The sequence below is a fragment of the Perca flavescens genome, chromosome 20 (assembly GCF_004354835.1).
Source record: "Perca flavescens isolate YP-PL-M2 chromosome 20, PFLA_1.0, whole genome shotgun sequence".
Lineage (NCBI taxonomy): Eukaryota > Metazoa > Chordata > Actinopteri > Perciformes > Percidae > Perca > Perca flavescens.
In genome coordinates this window covers 32,945,160-32,963,016 of record NC_041350.1, presented here as the reverse complement: position 1 = coordinate 32,963,016, position 17,857 = coordinate 32,945,160, and the positions used below count along the sequence as shown (strand labels likewise).

The 17,857-nt window shown below is 42.3% G+C and overlaps 1 protein-coding gene across 3 annotated transcripts in view; it reads left to right on the top strand.

Moving 5' to 3' along the window:
- The first annotated feature begins 6,053 nt into the window (after window positions 1–6,053).
- ldah (lipid droplet associated hydrolase) overlaps window positions 6,054–17,857 on the top strand; it is a 32,357-nt gene continuing 20,553 nt past the window's right edge. Inside the window, exons 1-3 of one of the 3 annotated variants that reach the window (XM_028564969.1) lie at window positions 6,203–6,288; window positions 6,570–6,596; window positions 6,908–7,054. In XM_028564969.1, coding sequence (XP_028420770.1) covers window positions 6,916–7,054 — 139 coding nt within the window. In that variant the 5' untranslated portion in view covers window positions 6,203–6,288; window positions 6,570–6,596; window positions 6,908–6,915. Of the gene's footprint in view, window positions 6,176–6,202; window positions 6,289–6,569; window positions 6,597–6,690; window positions 6,775–6,907; window positions 7,055–17,857 lie in introns of those variants that run through there. The other 2 variants (XM_028564967.1, XM_028564970.1) reach the window with 2 other exon arrangements.

Here is a 17,857-nt window from a genome sequence, read left to right as displayed (position 1 = left end):
GCCTGCACTGCCACTTCAAAGCGTCGAGACCAACTTGTGAATGATTCAGTCCCATCTCCTTTAAAAGCAGGCGGAAGATCAATTTTCAGGGCACTGGAGACAGCAAGTGTGCCTAGAGAAGCAGCACCTGTCCCTATGACATCTTGCCGTCGTTGTGAGGGAGGAGACTGCAGCACAGCTTCGCTTTCACCAGCCGACATGGTAACAAAACGTCCAGTCCAAAAATCACAAAAAGCACGTAAAACAGAAAAAAAAGTCCCGTAATATCTCCAAACTACGTTGTAGTTAATCCACTCAAAGAGTGTAAAATCCAGACGGCACAAAAAGGGACTACATCCACAGTCCGTAGGAATAAAACTCACCGAATGCGCAAAGACCACCAAAATAACACCACGCTGCCACCAAATGTAACGTGAGGGTTCGGTATGTGGTGGTGGATCACTCTTTATGAAAATAAACAGCAGGATGGAGATGGATAACTTTCTCAAGCCGTACTTTACTGCACACTGTTCACAACAACACTTCCTTGTTCGGACCTCACACGTGACTTCACTAACCAATCAGAAGCGAGAACAGACTGAGGTAAACGTGATGGAATCAGAGAGGCAGATTCAACAGAATATTCTGTATTAAATGTGTAAACATGTAAATATGTAACTAATAATTGTGTAACATAAATATGTAAATGATTAACTGACTAAACATTGTAAATACATTTCTAGTAAATTAACTAACAAATATATATAACAAATATAAATTATATTAAATTCTATGCCTTACAGCTTTCAAATATGAATTACTATAAATTACTCCACTTCTAAACCTTACAGATGTATTAAGAGAACGGTACCGACACCTTTCACGTATACAGCCAAGCCCCCAGGAAGAGCGCCATGTCTATATGCCAACATGGGCTTAGTGGATAACGGTGGTACTGCACCCATGGCCCAGAAAGACTTTTCACATAGACATTACATGGCGAAAGAAATAATTTGTTTCGGGGTATATCAACTTACCAGCTTGAACAATGAAAGGGTCCTTGTTTAAAACATCACGTTTTTAACATTTTTAACATTCACTAGAAGCGAATCCAGAATTATTAAATTTGAAATGATGAACGCGCATAATGGACGCAAGCAGACCCACGGGACTGCCCGGGACGCCCGCTCACATGACTGTTCTCCCGAGCTCATGTAGCTAGCTGTAATAATGGATATAGCTAATGGTTGTAATTCACCATGTGTTCTATTAATATGTCCATGGTATTATCTTATGAAGTTATGATACATCCGAGGGATCTATGTATGTTGTAAAGCCTGTTACGTGGATGTAACGTCATTAGCGTTTCCCAAACTGGCGGGACTATCGGCTAGCTAGCTAGTTGCTAACATCAGGGTTGGCTAGCATGGCTGTATTAAGATCATGCCTACATAATGTTACTAGCTACAGACATAGTGATTACATGGTCTTGGTTCTCTCCTATGATACATCAGAGGGCTGTATGCTGTAAAGCTTGTAACGTGGATGAGAGATAAAGCCATGGATGAGCTCTGTTCCCGAAACTGCAGGCTAACTGCTAGCGCTAGCTAGTAGCTAGCTAGCTAGTTGCACGACATAATGATTAAATCTCCTTGGTTGTCTAGCTAAATAAATCGTTTATTTAGCTAAGCATTTAAACGATCGGGAACAACGAAAACACAATGTTTAACGTTAGTGAATATTTTAGACAATGAAAACGGCGAGTTCATGAGTTCGCCACTTGTAAGAGACATGAGATATAACCTAATGAACGAGCATGTTGCTCCCGGTTGCTAAGACAACACAAACAAATTGTTGCTAGTGCGCGTGTCCACCGTGATGTCATGGGCCAAGAATGCGGAAAAGCCGAGCTCCATGTTGTCTTAATGCGCTTTTGAGCACTCTCATTGGAACGTACGGGGCTTCCCGCCGAACACTGTATCCAGTTCTCTTAATACATCCATACAGGCGGGCGCCATCTTGGGAAAACCGTCACAACCAGTCGAACGACGAATGCCATGCAACGTGCATTCAGCTCACGTTGCACGGCGTTTATCTATTTTCCCAAGATGGCGACTGCCTGTATATGCGAAAGGCATTGACATAATATATGAAAGGTACTTTCAAAGAATTTCTAATATAGGAAGAAGTTCCACTCCCTCGTTACTTCCGGCTTCTGAACTGGTTGCAGTTCCACCAGAGTTCCATATAGGGGGCGCTCACAGGCCAGTGCAGAATTAATGGGACTCTATGGAGCTATAACCCTCAAAATCCACTTTTCTCAGGATATAATTTTTTGTTTAGTAATTTGAATGTTGCATTCGAAAGGGGAGGCAAAACAAATACACAATGCTGGGTGTTAGATTTTTTAAAGTCGTTTTTTTGTTCTAAAAAGCCTTTTAAAATGTCAATAACGTCATACACATATACGGCCGGAGATACTGCTTTACGGCAAGCTCTGAGTCGCTTCCTTTTTTCTCTCGAGTCATCGACAACACAGCTGACAGTTTAGGCTCTCCCTGTTAATACACGTGCTAGAAAGAGGTTTGCTGATGTTTTAAAGACCAAAGCTTCCATTTGCAAGGGATACTGCACCATGACTGCAATTTGCCATTTGTGCGTGTGAACCACCAATGTTCCGCACACACATGCACGCACATACAGAAACACACATACCCACACACACACACACACACACACACACACACAAGCAGACACAAATACACACATACACACACATGTACACCCACTCACACACACACACACACACACACACACACTTTCACTCACACACACACACACGTCATGTTGCCACTTGTGCGTGTGAACCACCAATGTTCGCACACACATGCATGCACACACACACACACACACACACACACACACAACACACACACACTCTCACACACACATACTTCATGTTGTCAGTTCATGTTGTCATGTTGCCACTTGTGCATGTGAACCACCAATGTTCGCACACGCTTGTTCGCACACGCTTACGCACACACGCAGTTCATGTGTCATTTTGCCACTTGTGCATGTGAACCACCAATGTTCACACACACATGCATGCACGCACACAAAGAAACACACACACCCAGAAAGAAAGACACACACACACACACACACACACACACACACACACACACACACACACACTTTTACAATAAATGTTCTATTAAAAATACTTTTTGTCATTTTTATTGGCATCTATAATAAAATTAAAGCTGCGAGCAGCGATGGACAGGCCCTTGCGCCTCGGCGCGCGTCGGGGTTACCAGCTGACGCCGCTCTTTGCGACCGTGCATTTGCGCATCGTGAGCTACTCAGACGCCGCAAATCGTCAATTTGAAAAGGGAACTCCCTGCCGAATTCAACGATACCTCACACAAGACTCTACGTCATACGGTTCATTAGCTGTGAAAAGGGGCGTGGCTAAAGCATAGGGGGTGGGTCAAACATCACCAATTAAAAAGGAAGTCTCTGCTGAGTTCAATGATACCTCACACAAGAATCTACCTTAGATGGGTCAGAATGTATGAAAGGGGGCGTGGCTTTAACATAGGGGGCGGGCCAAACCATCACCAATGAAGAAGGAAGTCTCTGCTGAGTTCAATGATACCTCACACAAGGGTATACCTTAAACGGTTCAAATGTTATGAAATGGGGCGTGGCTTAAGCATAGGGGGCGGGCCAAACCATGACCAATGAAGAAGGAACTCTCTGCTGAGTTCAATGACACCTCACACAAGACTCTACCTTAAATGGTTCAAATGTTATGAAAGGGGGCGTGGCCTGAGTAAGTGGGTGTGGCCATATTATAGGGGGCGGCTCAGTATCACATGTAGACCACACATTCTGAGTTTCATGCAAATTGGATGATGTTTGTCATATAAGGCGCATTTAATGTTGCGCTATGATCAAAAGTCAATTTTGGCCTGTGGGTGTCCTCAGGCCTGGACCCTTGTCAATCATGAGAAATTTCGGGCAGATACGACAACGTACACTCAAGTTACAACAACTTCTATGTTCATCTCTAAACACTCAAAATGGCCGGCACGCCACGCCCACACCGTCTGACAGAAAGTTTTTCTTTTAATAACTTTTCATCGTTAAGGTGTTGGGATGGTACAGACCATGTTTGAAGTCCATCGGATGAAAACTCTAAGAGGAGTTCGTTAAATGGGCTATAACTTTAAGTAAATATCGGCCTTTATTTGTCCTCAGGGTTGGACTCTTATGAATCCTGAAAAGTTTCGACCCAGTTGGACAACGTACACTCGAGTTACACCCACTTCCTGTTTCGGCGGCGAAACGCACAAAATGGCTGTCCCGGCATGGCCACGCCCTATGACGAAAAGTTTTTTAACAACTTTTCATCTTTAACGTCTTAAGATGGCACAGACCGAGTTTGAAGTTGATCGGATGAAATCTCTAGGAGGAGTTCGTCGACTTGATGCGACCGCCAAATTTGGTGAGTTTTTGAATATGTTAAGCCCCTCAAAAAGGCAATTCATTTGACGGGAAAAAGAATAGAAAGAAAGAATAGAATAGAAACAATAATTCCTTCAGTTTCAATAGGGCCTTCGCCGCTGTCCCTAATAAGAGCAGTTAAAACTGTCCGGTCAAATTTGACCAAAAACAGTAAATTAAGGGGGGTAGCAACAAACAGTGTTTAAAGCAGGGGTCACCAACACGGTGCCCGCGGGCACCAGGTAGCCCCCAAGGACCACATGAGTAGCCCTCAGGCCTGTTCTAAAAATGAAAATTGAATATTGATATTATCTGTTTCCCACCTTGGTAAGTCATTGTTGATAATTATTGTGAGAAATCATTAACATGATCAGTGTCTTCACATAGATGAGTATCATTAATCATTAATAATCATATATAACTAAAGGCAAACTGAGCAAATTTGTTATTTCAGAAGAGTGTATGAAACTGGTAGCCCTTCATATGACTCAATACCCATGAAGTAGCTCTCAGTTTCAAAAAGGTTGGTGACCCCTGGTTTAAAGGTTAAGTAGTAGTAGGATAATGTGTAATTCCTCACAGCAATGGAGGATTTCCAACGAGGTAACATGTCTGTGAACTTCTAGCTGATTGACAGAACTGTTTGGATCATTTCCTGTTTCTAAAATGTGAGGATTTTCTTTTCATTGAGTACTTTAACATTTTCCTGATGATGAAACAGTATTTTTACAGTGTGGTATTACTACTTTTACTTAAGTACAGGATCTTAATACTTTTCCCACCACTGGCTAAGTTGCACAGCATTGTACAGAGTAGAATGTGTTGTAGAAATGGGTAATTCCTCACAGCAACGGAGGATTTCCAATGAGACAAAGCGCGCTTTCCGTTGTCCTGAGATGAGCACTGTTATACTTCTTTGTAAATGCAGAGGATGAATAAACTGGCTGTTATCCAACCTGACCGACTCCGGGTGATACACATTAGACAGAAGACATCTCACATAGGTCACATATACAGACAGCTCTTGTATTGGCTTCACATTATCTATTATATGCACTGATTTTAGGATGTTAAACTGTAACGTAATTTGAATGATCATTTTAACTATTAATGCCAAGGGACTGGTGTTGGAAATTGCTTTAGCTATATAATGTTACAAGTGTACATCAGACACTGCCTCTGCAAAAAATAAGTACTCCACTACATTAATCTGATGTTTTATTATAAATTAAACTATCCAACAATATAGGCTTACAAGTACAGCCGAAATGATTAGCCACTTAAACACTTGATTTGGATTGTTTCTAAAATATGAGGATTTTTCCTGCATTGACTACTTTCACTTTTAATACTTAAGTAGGCTACAATATCCTGATGATAACTACTTACATACTTTTACTTAAGTAACATTTTCAATGCAGTATTTGTAACATAGTATTTTTACAGGGTGGTACTTTTACTTAAAATACTTCTTCCACCACTGACATTACCGTAACATTCATTCACTTAGATTCTATCGATCTACACTCCAGTGCTACAGGGGGCAGTAATGTAGCTGTAAATTGGATGGTAAACCGCACAAACAAAAAGAAGAAAGGTATTATGGGACGGCCGCAAGCAGGAAGTCCTCACATTTAGCAAACACACCATGGATATATAATAAACGAGAGACACTAATCAATGAGTAAGATAAAATTCTAATCTTTTACGTTTTTAAGAGGTTAAAATATATTTTGGTAACATTATAGATTATACTTGTCAGATAGCGTCGGAGAATCAGTAACGTTACTAGGGAATGTCAGTCAGTAATTTCTAATTTTAACTAATTTCAGCCAGTGTCAATGCTAGGCTCTCACGCCAAACTAATGAACGTTACTAGCTAAAAATTGTCAATTTAATACAGCTTCATATTATTAGAGTTGCACATATTATACTGTAAATACCGCTCAGTTAAAATATGATATAGCCATTCTTTCTGCACCAACAAATGAACAATAATTGTATCCGTTAACGTTTTCTAATGCCAATAATTAAGTCATTTGTTCGTCTCCTGGCTGTGTTTTTTTCTTTCACTTCAGAGCTGTGAAGGTTGTGTGTGGAAATAGGTACACGTTTTTTTTAAATGTTTAGAATCTTGCTGTCTTTAATTTGACTGACCGCGCAAACGCCCCACATGCTCGCTTTGACGTGGAAGAAATACGCCACCTTTGGACTTTGCTGATTAACTGTTTTAGCTAACGTTATTTAAGCCAGTTGTACTACATAATTACATTATATAATACGGTATTACAGTTGCACCTCTACAAAAGATCTGTATACAAGTATTTAAAGTGCTCAATGGGTGCATGTGAAATGATAGGCTACAATTGCAATGGTGAAACAAAGCATATTGTCCCCTCTCTCTCTCTCCTTAAAGGTAATAAGATGGATAACATGGTGACAGACAACAGGGGTGAACCACAGACAGACTTTATCTACTGCTGTGGAGCCATCACAGAGGTTCTTAAATTTGGCTCCTGTCAGTTACACTCTGGACTCAAGGTGCTTTTTCTTATCATTCCAGGTGAGTTGAAGTAATTATTCTGTATTCATAAGTGTGCACCACTTAAAGCAGGGGTGTCCAAACTTTCTGAGGGCCACATACAGGAAATTTACAAAGGGCTGGGCCATTCACAATAGATGAGGTATATCGGGGCGCTAGTGCACATGTGAAGGATGTAGACGTGTTTAGTCAGCGCTCCTCTCCGCTACTTACAAAATCATCTTTATACCGTGTCCTTTTTTTGCCCATAGACCGCAAGTGTATATATACCTCCCTAAGAACTTGATCAAATTGGAAGTCCAAAATTCCGAAGCCGAACGTCAAAGCCAAATCCGCCTGCAGCCTGGAGCTGGAGCTAGCACCATCGGTAGCTGCAACCTTGCTAAGGATTTTCCCACCAGGCCGGACATACCTCCAGATAAAACTTATATGTGTAAGGAGCTGTGCAAAGAGGTGTCAGATTCAGTCCTACGCTGCATTAATTCATTTAATTTCGATGTCTTTGAGACTAAGTTTCAGTCACTCGCAGCTTCGCTGGCCAAACTGCAAGCCCGTGTGGCTAACCAGGAACAAGCTACTGGTGACCTTGACGTCCGCATATTAGAGCTTGAAGCTAAATACACTGAGCTGGCGGGACGCAACATCCAGCTTCATACCAAGGTGCTTGACCTGGAGGCCCGCTCTCGGAGGCACAACATCAAAATTGTGGGAATACAAGAGGGTGAGGAGGAAGGTAGACCCATTGAATTTGTCTCCAGACTAATCCCCAAACTGCTCGGTGGCGCACGTTTTCCGCATCCAGTCAAAATCGACCAGGCGCACCGCTCCCTCCAACCAAAACCGGCTGCCGGCGCCAGACCGCGTACCATCCTGACGCGCATCCATCACTTTCAGGAGAAGTAGTTTTCTTCACCTCGGCAGACAACAGTCGATGGAGTACAAGGAAGGCAAGGTCCTTATCTTCCTGGATTACACCAGCGAGGTCATGGCTCAGCGCCGTGCCTTCAGAGAAGTGCAACAGGCCCTGCGTGACGAAGGAATAAAACACACACTGCGATACCCGGCCAAGCTCTATGTTGGAGAGCCCAAGATCTCGGCGAAATCCCCGTAAAGGAATAATGTACGAGAGGGGGAGTAGATCCATACACTGACATTTTTCATTTAACTCACAGTTGCATTGAGGTGAGGCAACTATTTGTTCAAAGTAGCTTATAGCTGCTCGCAGCACTGGGGCCCCTCTGCATTTTGTTTTATATACACTATATTACAATGGCCAACTTTGAACTGCTGCCATGTTCACACAGCCTGAGGTGCTAATACTGCTCATATTTCCACTGCTTTGATTGCTTCCTATCACGGTATCATATAATTCATGTTACTACAATGTTGCGGGGGGGGAGGGGGGAGCCCAGTAGCTCCTTACAAGATGAATACGGGATGCTATGTGCAAGGTTTGGAGAGGCACAAGGCAGGATGGGAGGGAAGGGATGTTATTGCTCTCTTTTTTGTTGTCTTTTGCTGTTTTTCATTTTCATCATCTTTACTTTACACTACTTGGTTGTAAGGGACACATTTGTCTTATGGAAGGGGCAATATTTCTGTAAAATTATCTGCTATTGATGAACAGGGTGGTGAAATTCGTGAGCTTTAATGTGAATGGACCTGTTAAATGAAAAAGAGTCTTAACACATTTGAAAAAACTGAAAATAGACATTGCCTTTATACAGGAAACCCATCTGACACCCATGGAACATAAAAAATTGAAAAGGAATTGGATAGGACATGTAATATCATCATCCTAACTCTAACGCCAGGGGAGTTGCCACCTCAAATGAGGTTCATCTCATGAGGGCAGTGACACACGCCCCCTCTTGGACACAAATCAGACTCAAACCTGAGATTATTCTTTCTATTCTGGGCACCACAACTCTTTTACTCTGATTGATTTTTTTCCTGTTGTCAGCACAGCTGATTCACAGAGCAGTAGAATCTGAGTACTTATCTAGAACATTATCAGATCACTCACCTCTGACCCTATCCATTTATAGGCGTCTGAACCTTACTCTCCTTCAAAAGCCAGATTTCTGCAAATTTATAAGAGATCAGATTCTGTGAGACAAACTGTGCCTCTTCTCCCAATAGTTTTATATTATGGGATACACTCTTTTCCGAGTTGGTGTCCCTCTTGGACACCAATCGGACTGCACCCCTTGAAAGAAAAGGTCTGCAGTGACTTCATCTATAAGCATAATTCTGGAACTGTACACAACAGGACATCCATCCATCCATCCATCCATCCATCCATCCATCCATCCATCCATCTTCGTCCGCTTATCTGGTGTTGGGTCGCGGGGGGAGCAGCTCCAGCAGGGGACCCCAAACTTCCCTTTCCCGAGCCACATTAACCAGCTCTGACTGGGGGATCCCGAGGCGTTCCCAGGCCAGGTTGGAGATATAATCCCTTCACCTAGTCCTGGGTCTTCCCCGAGGCCTCCTCCCAGCTGGACGTGCCTGGAACACCTCCTTAGGGAGGCGTCCATGGGGCATCCTTACAGATGCCCGAACCACCTCAACTGGCTCCTTTCGACGCAAAGGAGCAGCGGCTCTACTTAGAGCTGGGCGATTTTTTTCCCCTTCCATTTAAAACAAAATAACTGCGAACTGTAAATATATTTTAAAAATATATATTTATTGTATTTAATTAAAGTGCATCAACATAAACAAAATTGCTAAGGCAAACATTTTCTCTAACTGAAAAGTCACTGTGCAGTGTGCAACATAGATTGTTAAACATCCAAATTATTTATACTGTATAATGAACCGACATATGTAAGGCTGCATGGTTTGGCTCGACCACAGGTCAGTAGTGGCAGCGTAAAAGTCAATTCCCTTCAACTCGCTTATTATCTTTTGCCGAGTGTTGTTATACAGCTGAGGAAGAGCAACGTCAGAGAAATACTTGCGGCTAGGTACTGTGTATCGAGCGTCCAAAACTTTCAGCATGTTGTTAAACCCTCTAATCTCAACAGAGGAAACTGGCAGCATATCCGTAGCTATGTAGAGGGCACACTGTTTGAAAAGCTTTGTTGAAGAGTTGTTTGCTTTGCAAACGAGGTGCTAACGCCACTAGAGTGGTTTTCTTTTCGAAGAAGGCAACACTTCTCCCACTCAGCCGCATGTCTTCGCTTTAAATGCTGAAACAGATTTGTCGTACTACATAGGGCAGGGAGCGTGCTACGGAAACCCTGAAGGAAGATTTGGCGAATGCAAAATGTATGTACGCTATACTGAAGAGGGGGAGAAAAATTTGATTTTTTGAAAATATGAATCGATTTGACCTACCAACTCAATTTTTAAATCAAATAAATTTTTTTTCCCAGCCCTAGCTCTACTCCGAGCTCTTCACGGATGACTGTGCTTCTCACCCTATCTCTAAGGGAGACGCCAGCCACCCTCCTGAGGAAACCCATTTTGGCCGCTTGGCTTGGATCTCGTTCTTTCGGTCATGACCCAGCCTTCATGACCATAGGTGAGGATATGAACAAAAACTGACCGGTAGATCGAGAGCTTTTCCTTCTGGCTCAGCTCTCTTTTCGTCACAACGGTGCGATAAATTGAATGTAAAACTGCACCCGCTGCGCCGATTCTCCAACCAATCTCCCGCTCCATTGCCCCCTCACTCGCGAACAAGACCCCAAGGTATTTGAACTCCTTCACTTGGGGTAAGGAGTCATTCCCCACCTGGAGTAGGCACTCCATCGGTTTCCTGCTGAGAACCATGGCCTCAGATTTAGAGGTGCTGATCCTCATCCCAGCCGCTTCACATTTGGCGGCAAACCGATCCAGTAAGTGCTGAAGGTCAAAGGCCGATGATGCAATCAGGCCAACCCTCACCTGAAACGAGTCCGACTTACTGCCGAGAACCCGGACACAGCTCTCAATTTGGTCGTACAGAGATTGGATGGCGCTGAGAAGAGACCCCCTCACCCCATACTCCTGCAGCACCTCCCACAGTATCTCCCGGGGGACCCAGTCATACGCCTTCTCCAAATCCACGAAACACACGTAGACCGGATGGGCATACTCCCAGACTGCCTCCAGGATCCTTGCGAGAGTAAAGATCTGGTCCATTGTTCCACGACCAAGACGGAATACACATTGTTCCTCTTCGATCTGAGGTTTGATTATCGGCTGAACCCTCCTTTCCAGCACCTTGGAGTAGACTTTACAAGGGAGGCTGAGACGTGTGATACCCCTGTAATTGGCACACACCCTCTGGTCCCCCTTTTTGAAAAGGGGAATCACCACCCCGGTCTGCCACTCCTTTGGCATTGTCCCAGACTTCCACGCAATGTTGAAGAGGCGTGTCAACCAAGACTGCCCCTCCACACCCAGAGCCTTGAGCATTTCTGGACGGATCTCATCAATCCCAGGCGCTTTGCCACTGTGGGGTTGTTTGACTACATCAGTGACTTGGGAAATTGACAACGATCCCCCATCATCCTCCAGCTCTGCCTCTACCATAGAGGGCGTATTAGTCGGATTCAGGAGTTCCTCAAAGTGCTCTTCCACCGCCCTATTACCTCCTCAGTTGAGGTCAACCGTGTCCCATCCTTACTGTACACAGCTTGGATGGTTCCCCGCTTCCCCCTCCTGAGGTGGTGAACGGTTTTCCAGAAGCACCTTGGTGCCGACCTAAAGTCCTTCTCCATGTCTTCACTAAAATAAAAAGTAAAATACCACAGGAGTTCACTGGAGTTGATGTTCCTGTGGACGTTGAACTTTGTCTATTGGGGAACTTTACAGGTATTCGCCGTTCTCTAAACAATGCACAACTCAAATTCATTGAAATTGTTTTATGTGTGGCTAAGAAGTGCATTGCAGTGTCATGGACATCTGACTCCCCTCTTCTTATTGATAGATTGACTGTTGAGATGAATAGCTGCATTCCCCTGGAAAAAATCACTTATCTCAGGAAACGATATGACACCTTTTTAAAAAATTGGCAGCCATATTTAGACCATATTGGTACATCTCTTACTCCAAGTACTTAATGTAGTAGTTTACACACTGACCTTTTTTTTGATGGGGGAGGTTATAAGGTAGGGGGGTCTATCCTCCATGTTTTGCCCTTTATGTTGCTATACTGTTGGTGTACTGACATGTTTGTATGCATTACATATATAAAACTGAAAATAAGATATTAAAAAAAACGAGATGAGGTATATCTTCTCACTTCCAATGGATTAAAGTTAGTAAAATTAATCAAATGTAGGTAAATTATGCTTAATAATTGATATACTTAAATAAATAAAAAATGGCCTACATCAGAGCTCCATTAATTCACTTTCATCACATACAATCAAGTAAAAATCACTGACACTTGATGTTTTAGGTTTACTGACAAATCTTTGATTCGCTGCACAACTGTCTTCTTACATATGCTAACGTTGTTGAATTCCTGCATTTTCTCCGGGCACATTATTCCTGCAACTTTGGTGAGACACTGTTTTATGAAGTCACCATCTGAGAAAGGTTTCCCATGTCGGGCAATCAGTTGAGCTACCTCGTTACTGGCTATTGTGGCATTTTCTTTTTTGTTAGCATGAACATTTTTTGTTGTTGAGTTTGCAAGCTAGATGCCATTTGCTTAACTTTCTGTTCTCACTCGGCACCAGTATAGAATGTGTACATTGCAAATCAAGCAGACAAACTTTCCCTTGACCTCTATGAAGAAGTTTTTTTTTTTTTTATTTGTGTATGAAATTTTCTGCACTCGTTGCTACATTTTTCTTTGATTTCTCTTTTTTTGTGGAGAAGCTGCCTTGTTCAAGACAGTAGCTCCACCTGGAATTGCAATACAGTCAAGCGCCAGTTTCATGTGTGGGCCATATTCCATTATATTTTTTGAATTTGCCGCTTGCCAATTAAAAATAGACCATGGGCCGCCGTTTGGACGCCCCTGACTTAAAGGGTAACCACTGTTTTTTTCAACCTGGACCCTATTTTCCTATGTTTTTGTGTCTAAGTGACTGATGGGAACAACAATCTTTGAAATTGGTCCAGTACTAAGAAAGATAGCTGCAGTCGGCAGCGGTGGAACAAGCTACAATGTAAGTTAATAGGGCAATTGTCCAGCTTGTATTTACCTTTACAAAAGTGCTTGTTTTGCCACTGTCAGGCTCAGATTAATATTCAAAGTGTCTGACAACATTATGGAAAGGATTTCTAAGGAGGTCGACCTTTCTGTTAAGGAGTAAGATCCTTTCGTAAACATAAAAACATCCGCGAAATTACGTTCGCTAAACCCACCAGACTCCATGTAAATAAACAGTAATTTTAGCATCGTAAAATACACTTCATTCAAAGTCAACAGAAACAAACTAGAAAGAAACGCATAGTTTACCGATTTACATGTGAAATGTAAATATAAAGATGGCGCCGGCGTGGCTGGCTCGCCGTTTGGCTCTCCTGGCTGTTGCAAGTTTTATACTGTTTTTATTGAATAACATCAGGACCACTGACTCTCTACGGACGTATGATCGTATAGAGCTTCTAAATATTAAAGTGTTGGATTTGTGTGCGGAATACAACTACAAGGGATCTTCAAAGTCGCGTCCCTCTTTATTGGCTGACATATCAGAGCACCTGCTCCACCTGAAGGCTCTGCTTCCCAGGAAACGCCGCAGAGGAGTGCGCAGTGGTAGGCTAGTCAGGCTGAAATCCTGGCTAGCACTTTCTCCAAATTTGTATCCCTAAAGAGTATGAAGCTTGCTTTTTTCGCCTTATATCTCGGCGCATCTTCGCTCCTGCTGGCAGCTATCTGGTCCCTGTAGTTGGTATACTGGATGAGTATCCTGCTGTGTGCCATTGTCAATCTCTGCTACGTGGAGTGAACCCAGGCCATCTTCAGCCGCTGAGCCGGGGAGTTTCGGCAGCTAACCAGGTCCAGGCTTCAACTAGGTGTGCGCTTGTGAATGCAAGATCAGTGATGAATAAGACTTTCATCATTAAGGACTTCTTCAACACGCATTCATTGGATTTATTGTTTATTACGGAAACATGGATTAATCTGGGTGAGTCCACTGCTTTTTCGGAACTGTTACCTCCCGAGTGTACTTTTATTAATACACCGCGTATGACTGGACGTGGAGGAGGAATTGCTACAATACTAAAGAGTCGCCTACATTGTAAGCCATTGTCGATGGCTTTTACTTCATTTGAGCTAAGCTGCTTTGAATTGGGTGTGCGAAATCCTGTTTTGTGCGCGGTGATGTACCGGCCGCCAAAGTATAATCATGACTTTATTAAGGATTTTTCTGATTTTATTGCTGCTATAAGGACAAATTATGATAAGATTCTAATTGTTGGTGATTTTAATGTACAAGTTTGTTGCCCTTCAAAAGCTATGGCGAAAGAATTTTTAGATTTGATTGATGGTTTAAACTTAATTCAACATGTTACAGGATCCACACAAATACATGGGCATTTATTGGATCTTGTATTGTCTTATGGGCTGCCTATTGATAATGTATTAGTGTCTGATGCTATTTTTTCGGATCATTGTCCTGTCATGTTTGTTTTCGTTTTTAACGATTTAGTAAAACCACCTGCTCTCGTGCGTTATGGTCGCACTCTTAAACCCAACACCTCCTCGTGTGTTTCTTCTTCTTTTGCTGCTCATGTGCAAGCAAACAGTAGCTCCGCTGCCTCTGATACAGAGCAATTAACAAATGGTTTTTTTGTCCACCTGTTCTGAGGTTCTGGACACTGTAGCTCCAATATAAGGATGGGCTGCAGGTCTCTTATCAGATTTTACAGGACAGCTGGAGAAACTATCAAAAAATTTTCAAGATTAAATAAATACAATATTTTTCAGAAATAGTTTCTCAAAATGTCAACAATCCATGTGTTCTTTTTAAAATCACTTTAAATCCACTTCTATTGAATCTTCACCTGATACTTGTGAAAACGTTTTGGTCTTTTTTAACAAGAAAGTTGCAGATATTAGAGCCAATATATTGCCCCAATCTTTGAACCTTTCTGTAAACATGCATTGTTCAGCTACTTTTTGTCAGTTTGAGCCAGTTTCAATGCTATTTCTTACAAAGATTATCAATCAAATTAAATCCTCCACATCCCATATGGACCCTGTCCCTACACACTTTTAAGGATGTATGGGAAACGATTGGCTCTCATGTTGAGGAAATTACAAATAGTAGCCTATCTTCTGGAGTTGTGCCTGCATTTTGTAAAAAAGCAGTAATTGAGCCACTGATTAAGAAAGCAGGACTTGAGTCCGGAAATGTTGCAAATTATCGTCCTATTTCAAAGCTTCCTTTTTTATCGAACATTTTGGAAAAATGTGTATTTGTGCAGCTGCAGTCTTTTCTGGAGGCACATGGCATCTTAGATACTTTTCAGTCAGGTTTTAAAGTGTTTCATAGCACTGAGTCGGCACTTTTAAAGGTTTTTAATGACCTATTTTTAATGACAGATTTTGGTGATTCAGCCATTTTAGTGCTTTTAGAACTCGCTGCAGCTTTCGACACAGACAGCTTTCGGACTGCCCTAAAGTGGTTTGAGTCATATCTTTCAGGGAGATGCTTTTTTGTTAAAATGGGGGACTCCACTTCATCAACTGCGCCTTTGAACTGTGGGGTCCCCCAGGGATCAATTAAAAATTAGTCTTTAAAAAGCATGGCATCTCATATCATCTTTATGCTGATGACTGTCAAATTTATATGCCAATCGGAAAACATGAGGGCAGCCCCCTGACATCCCTACTTGACTGTTTAAATGACGTCAAAGAGTGGTTCGCCTTTCAGCCAAAGTTAAACCGTTTTTGTCTTTTAGCAGTTTTGAACAAGCTATACATGCTTTTATTTCTTCTCGTTTTGACTATTGTAATGCACTTTATATTGGTATAAATCAAAACGCACTCTCACGCTTACAGTTAGTCCAAAACTCTGCAGCCCGACTTTTAACAGGAACCAAAAAGCATGCGCATTTAACTCCAATTCTTGCCTCATTGCATTGGCTCCCTGTTAGTTTTATGATTGATTTCAAGATTTTATTGTTTGTTTTTAAAGCTGTGAATGGACTGGCCCCAACATATATTTCGGACCTCATCCAAATTTATACGCCAGCGCGGACACTGAGATCAGAGGACCAGCACCAGCTTATGGTCCCTAAGTCAAGACTTAAGACTTGGGGGGACACGGCCTTTTCTGTGGTTGGACCTAAACTCTGGAATGCCCTGCCCCTCCATGTCCGAACTGCCGCTATAGTTGAGTGTTTTAAGGCATGTCTAAAGACACACTTTTATTCTTTGGCTTTTAACTCTGTGTGAGTTATGTGGTCCACTGTGGTGTTTATTCTTTCTTTTATTCTTTCTATATTTTATATATATATTTTTATGTTCTGAGTCTTCTGTGCAGCACTTTGGAAACTTGTGTTTGTAAAATGTGTTATAGAAATAAAGTGGATTGGATTGGATTATGTTGGCACTATATGTTGCTTTTTTAAAGGGGTGATAGAATGCAAAACCGATTTTACCTTGTCATAGTTGAATAATGACAGTTTAGTGGGTAACTACGAAATACATAGAACCTCAAAATCCCAATGACACCTCTTTCCTCAGCAAATCTCACAATTTGAAACTGCCTCTGAAAACGGGCAAATCTCAACGAGCCGCCTAGTTGACGTCAACTCGGCGGCTCCTCCTCATTTGGCTCTAATTTCTATGTTTGACACGCCCCAACATTTACATATGCTACACAACTGATCTGAGGTCAGCTTATTTTTTTGAATAGGTCACGCAGATCTCAAGGAGTTCAGCGGCCGGTGCTGCCTCGCCGCCCGGCCTGCCTTCCTTCCTTCACAGACCCCGGCCTGCTGTCACGGCTGGCAGCCCACAGCACTCCATACCTGCGCAAAGTCACCGTTTTATAGGTTAGTTACCAAACGCCGCTGCTCTGACAGAGCTCCATGGCCTGCAACTCCCCTCTTCCTGCTAAATGCCCGGTGTTTGTATGAGTGAGAGCGCGGTCAGCGAGGTTGTTATGCCAACAATCTCTTACCACAAGTTCCAGTTAATCTTTTAATGTGTGTAATTATAATGTGTTGAGTTATTTAAACAAACGATTGGGGAAATAAACGCCGTGAGTCTCATTCATAGAGCCTGCGGCTGAATGGAGCTCTATCAATGAGAGCTAGCTAGCCTCCTCTTAGAATTCCTCTAAAATTCACAAATATTCATTAACTTGGAATCGGACAGCGTTGTTAGGTTTATAAGACCTTTAGGTAGATGTTGTATAAGTGGCGTGACGAAATTCAAACTGTAAATATACTCAAATTACGACCAAAAATGAAGCTAACTATCCGTGATTTGTAGCTACACATAGCTAGGATTGAAGGGACAGTCGCAGCTAACAAAACCCTAATCTTCACAAATATTCATTAACTTGAAATCGGACACCGTTTTTAGCTTTATAAGACCTTTAGGTAGATGTTGTATAAGTGGCGTGACGAAATTCAAACTGGAAATATACTCGAATTACGCCGAAAATGAAGCTAACTATCCGTGATTTGTAACTACACATAGCTAGGATTGAAGGGACAGTCGCAGCTAACGAAACCCCTAATCTTCACAAATATTCATTAACTTGAAATCGGACACAGTTGTTAGCTTTATAAGACCTTTAGGTAGATATTGTATAAGTGGCGTGACGAAATTCTAACTGTAAATATAGCTACTCTAGTTATGCCGGCAGCTGGCAGCCAGCCAAGATTAACTAGAACTGTGGTAAGAGATTGCTGGTG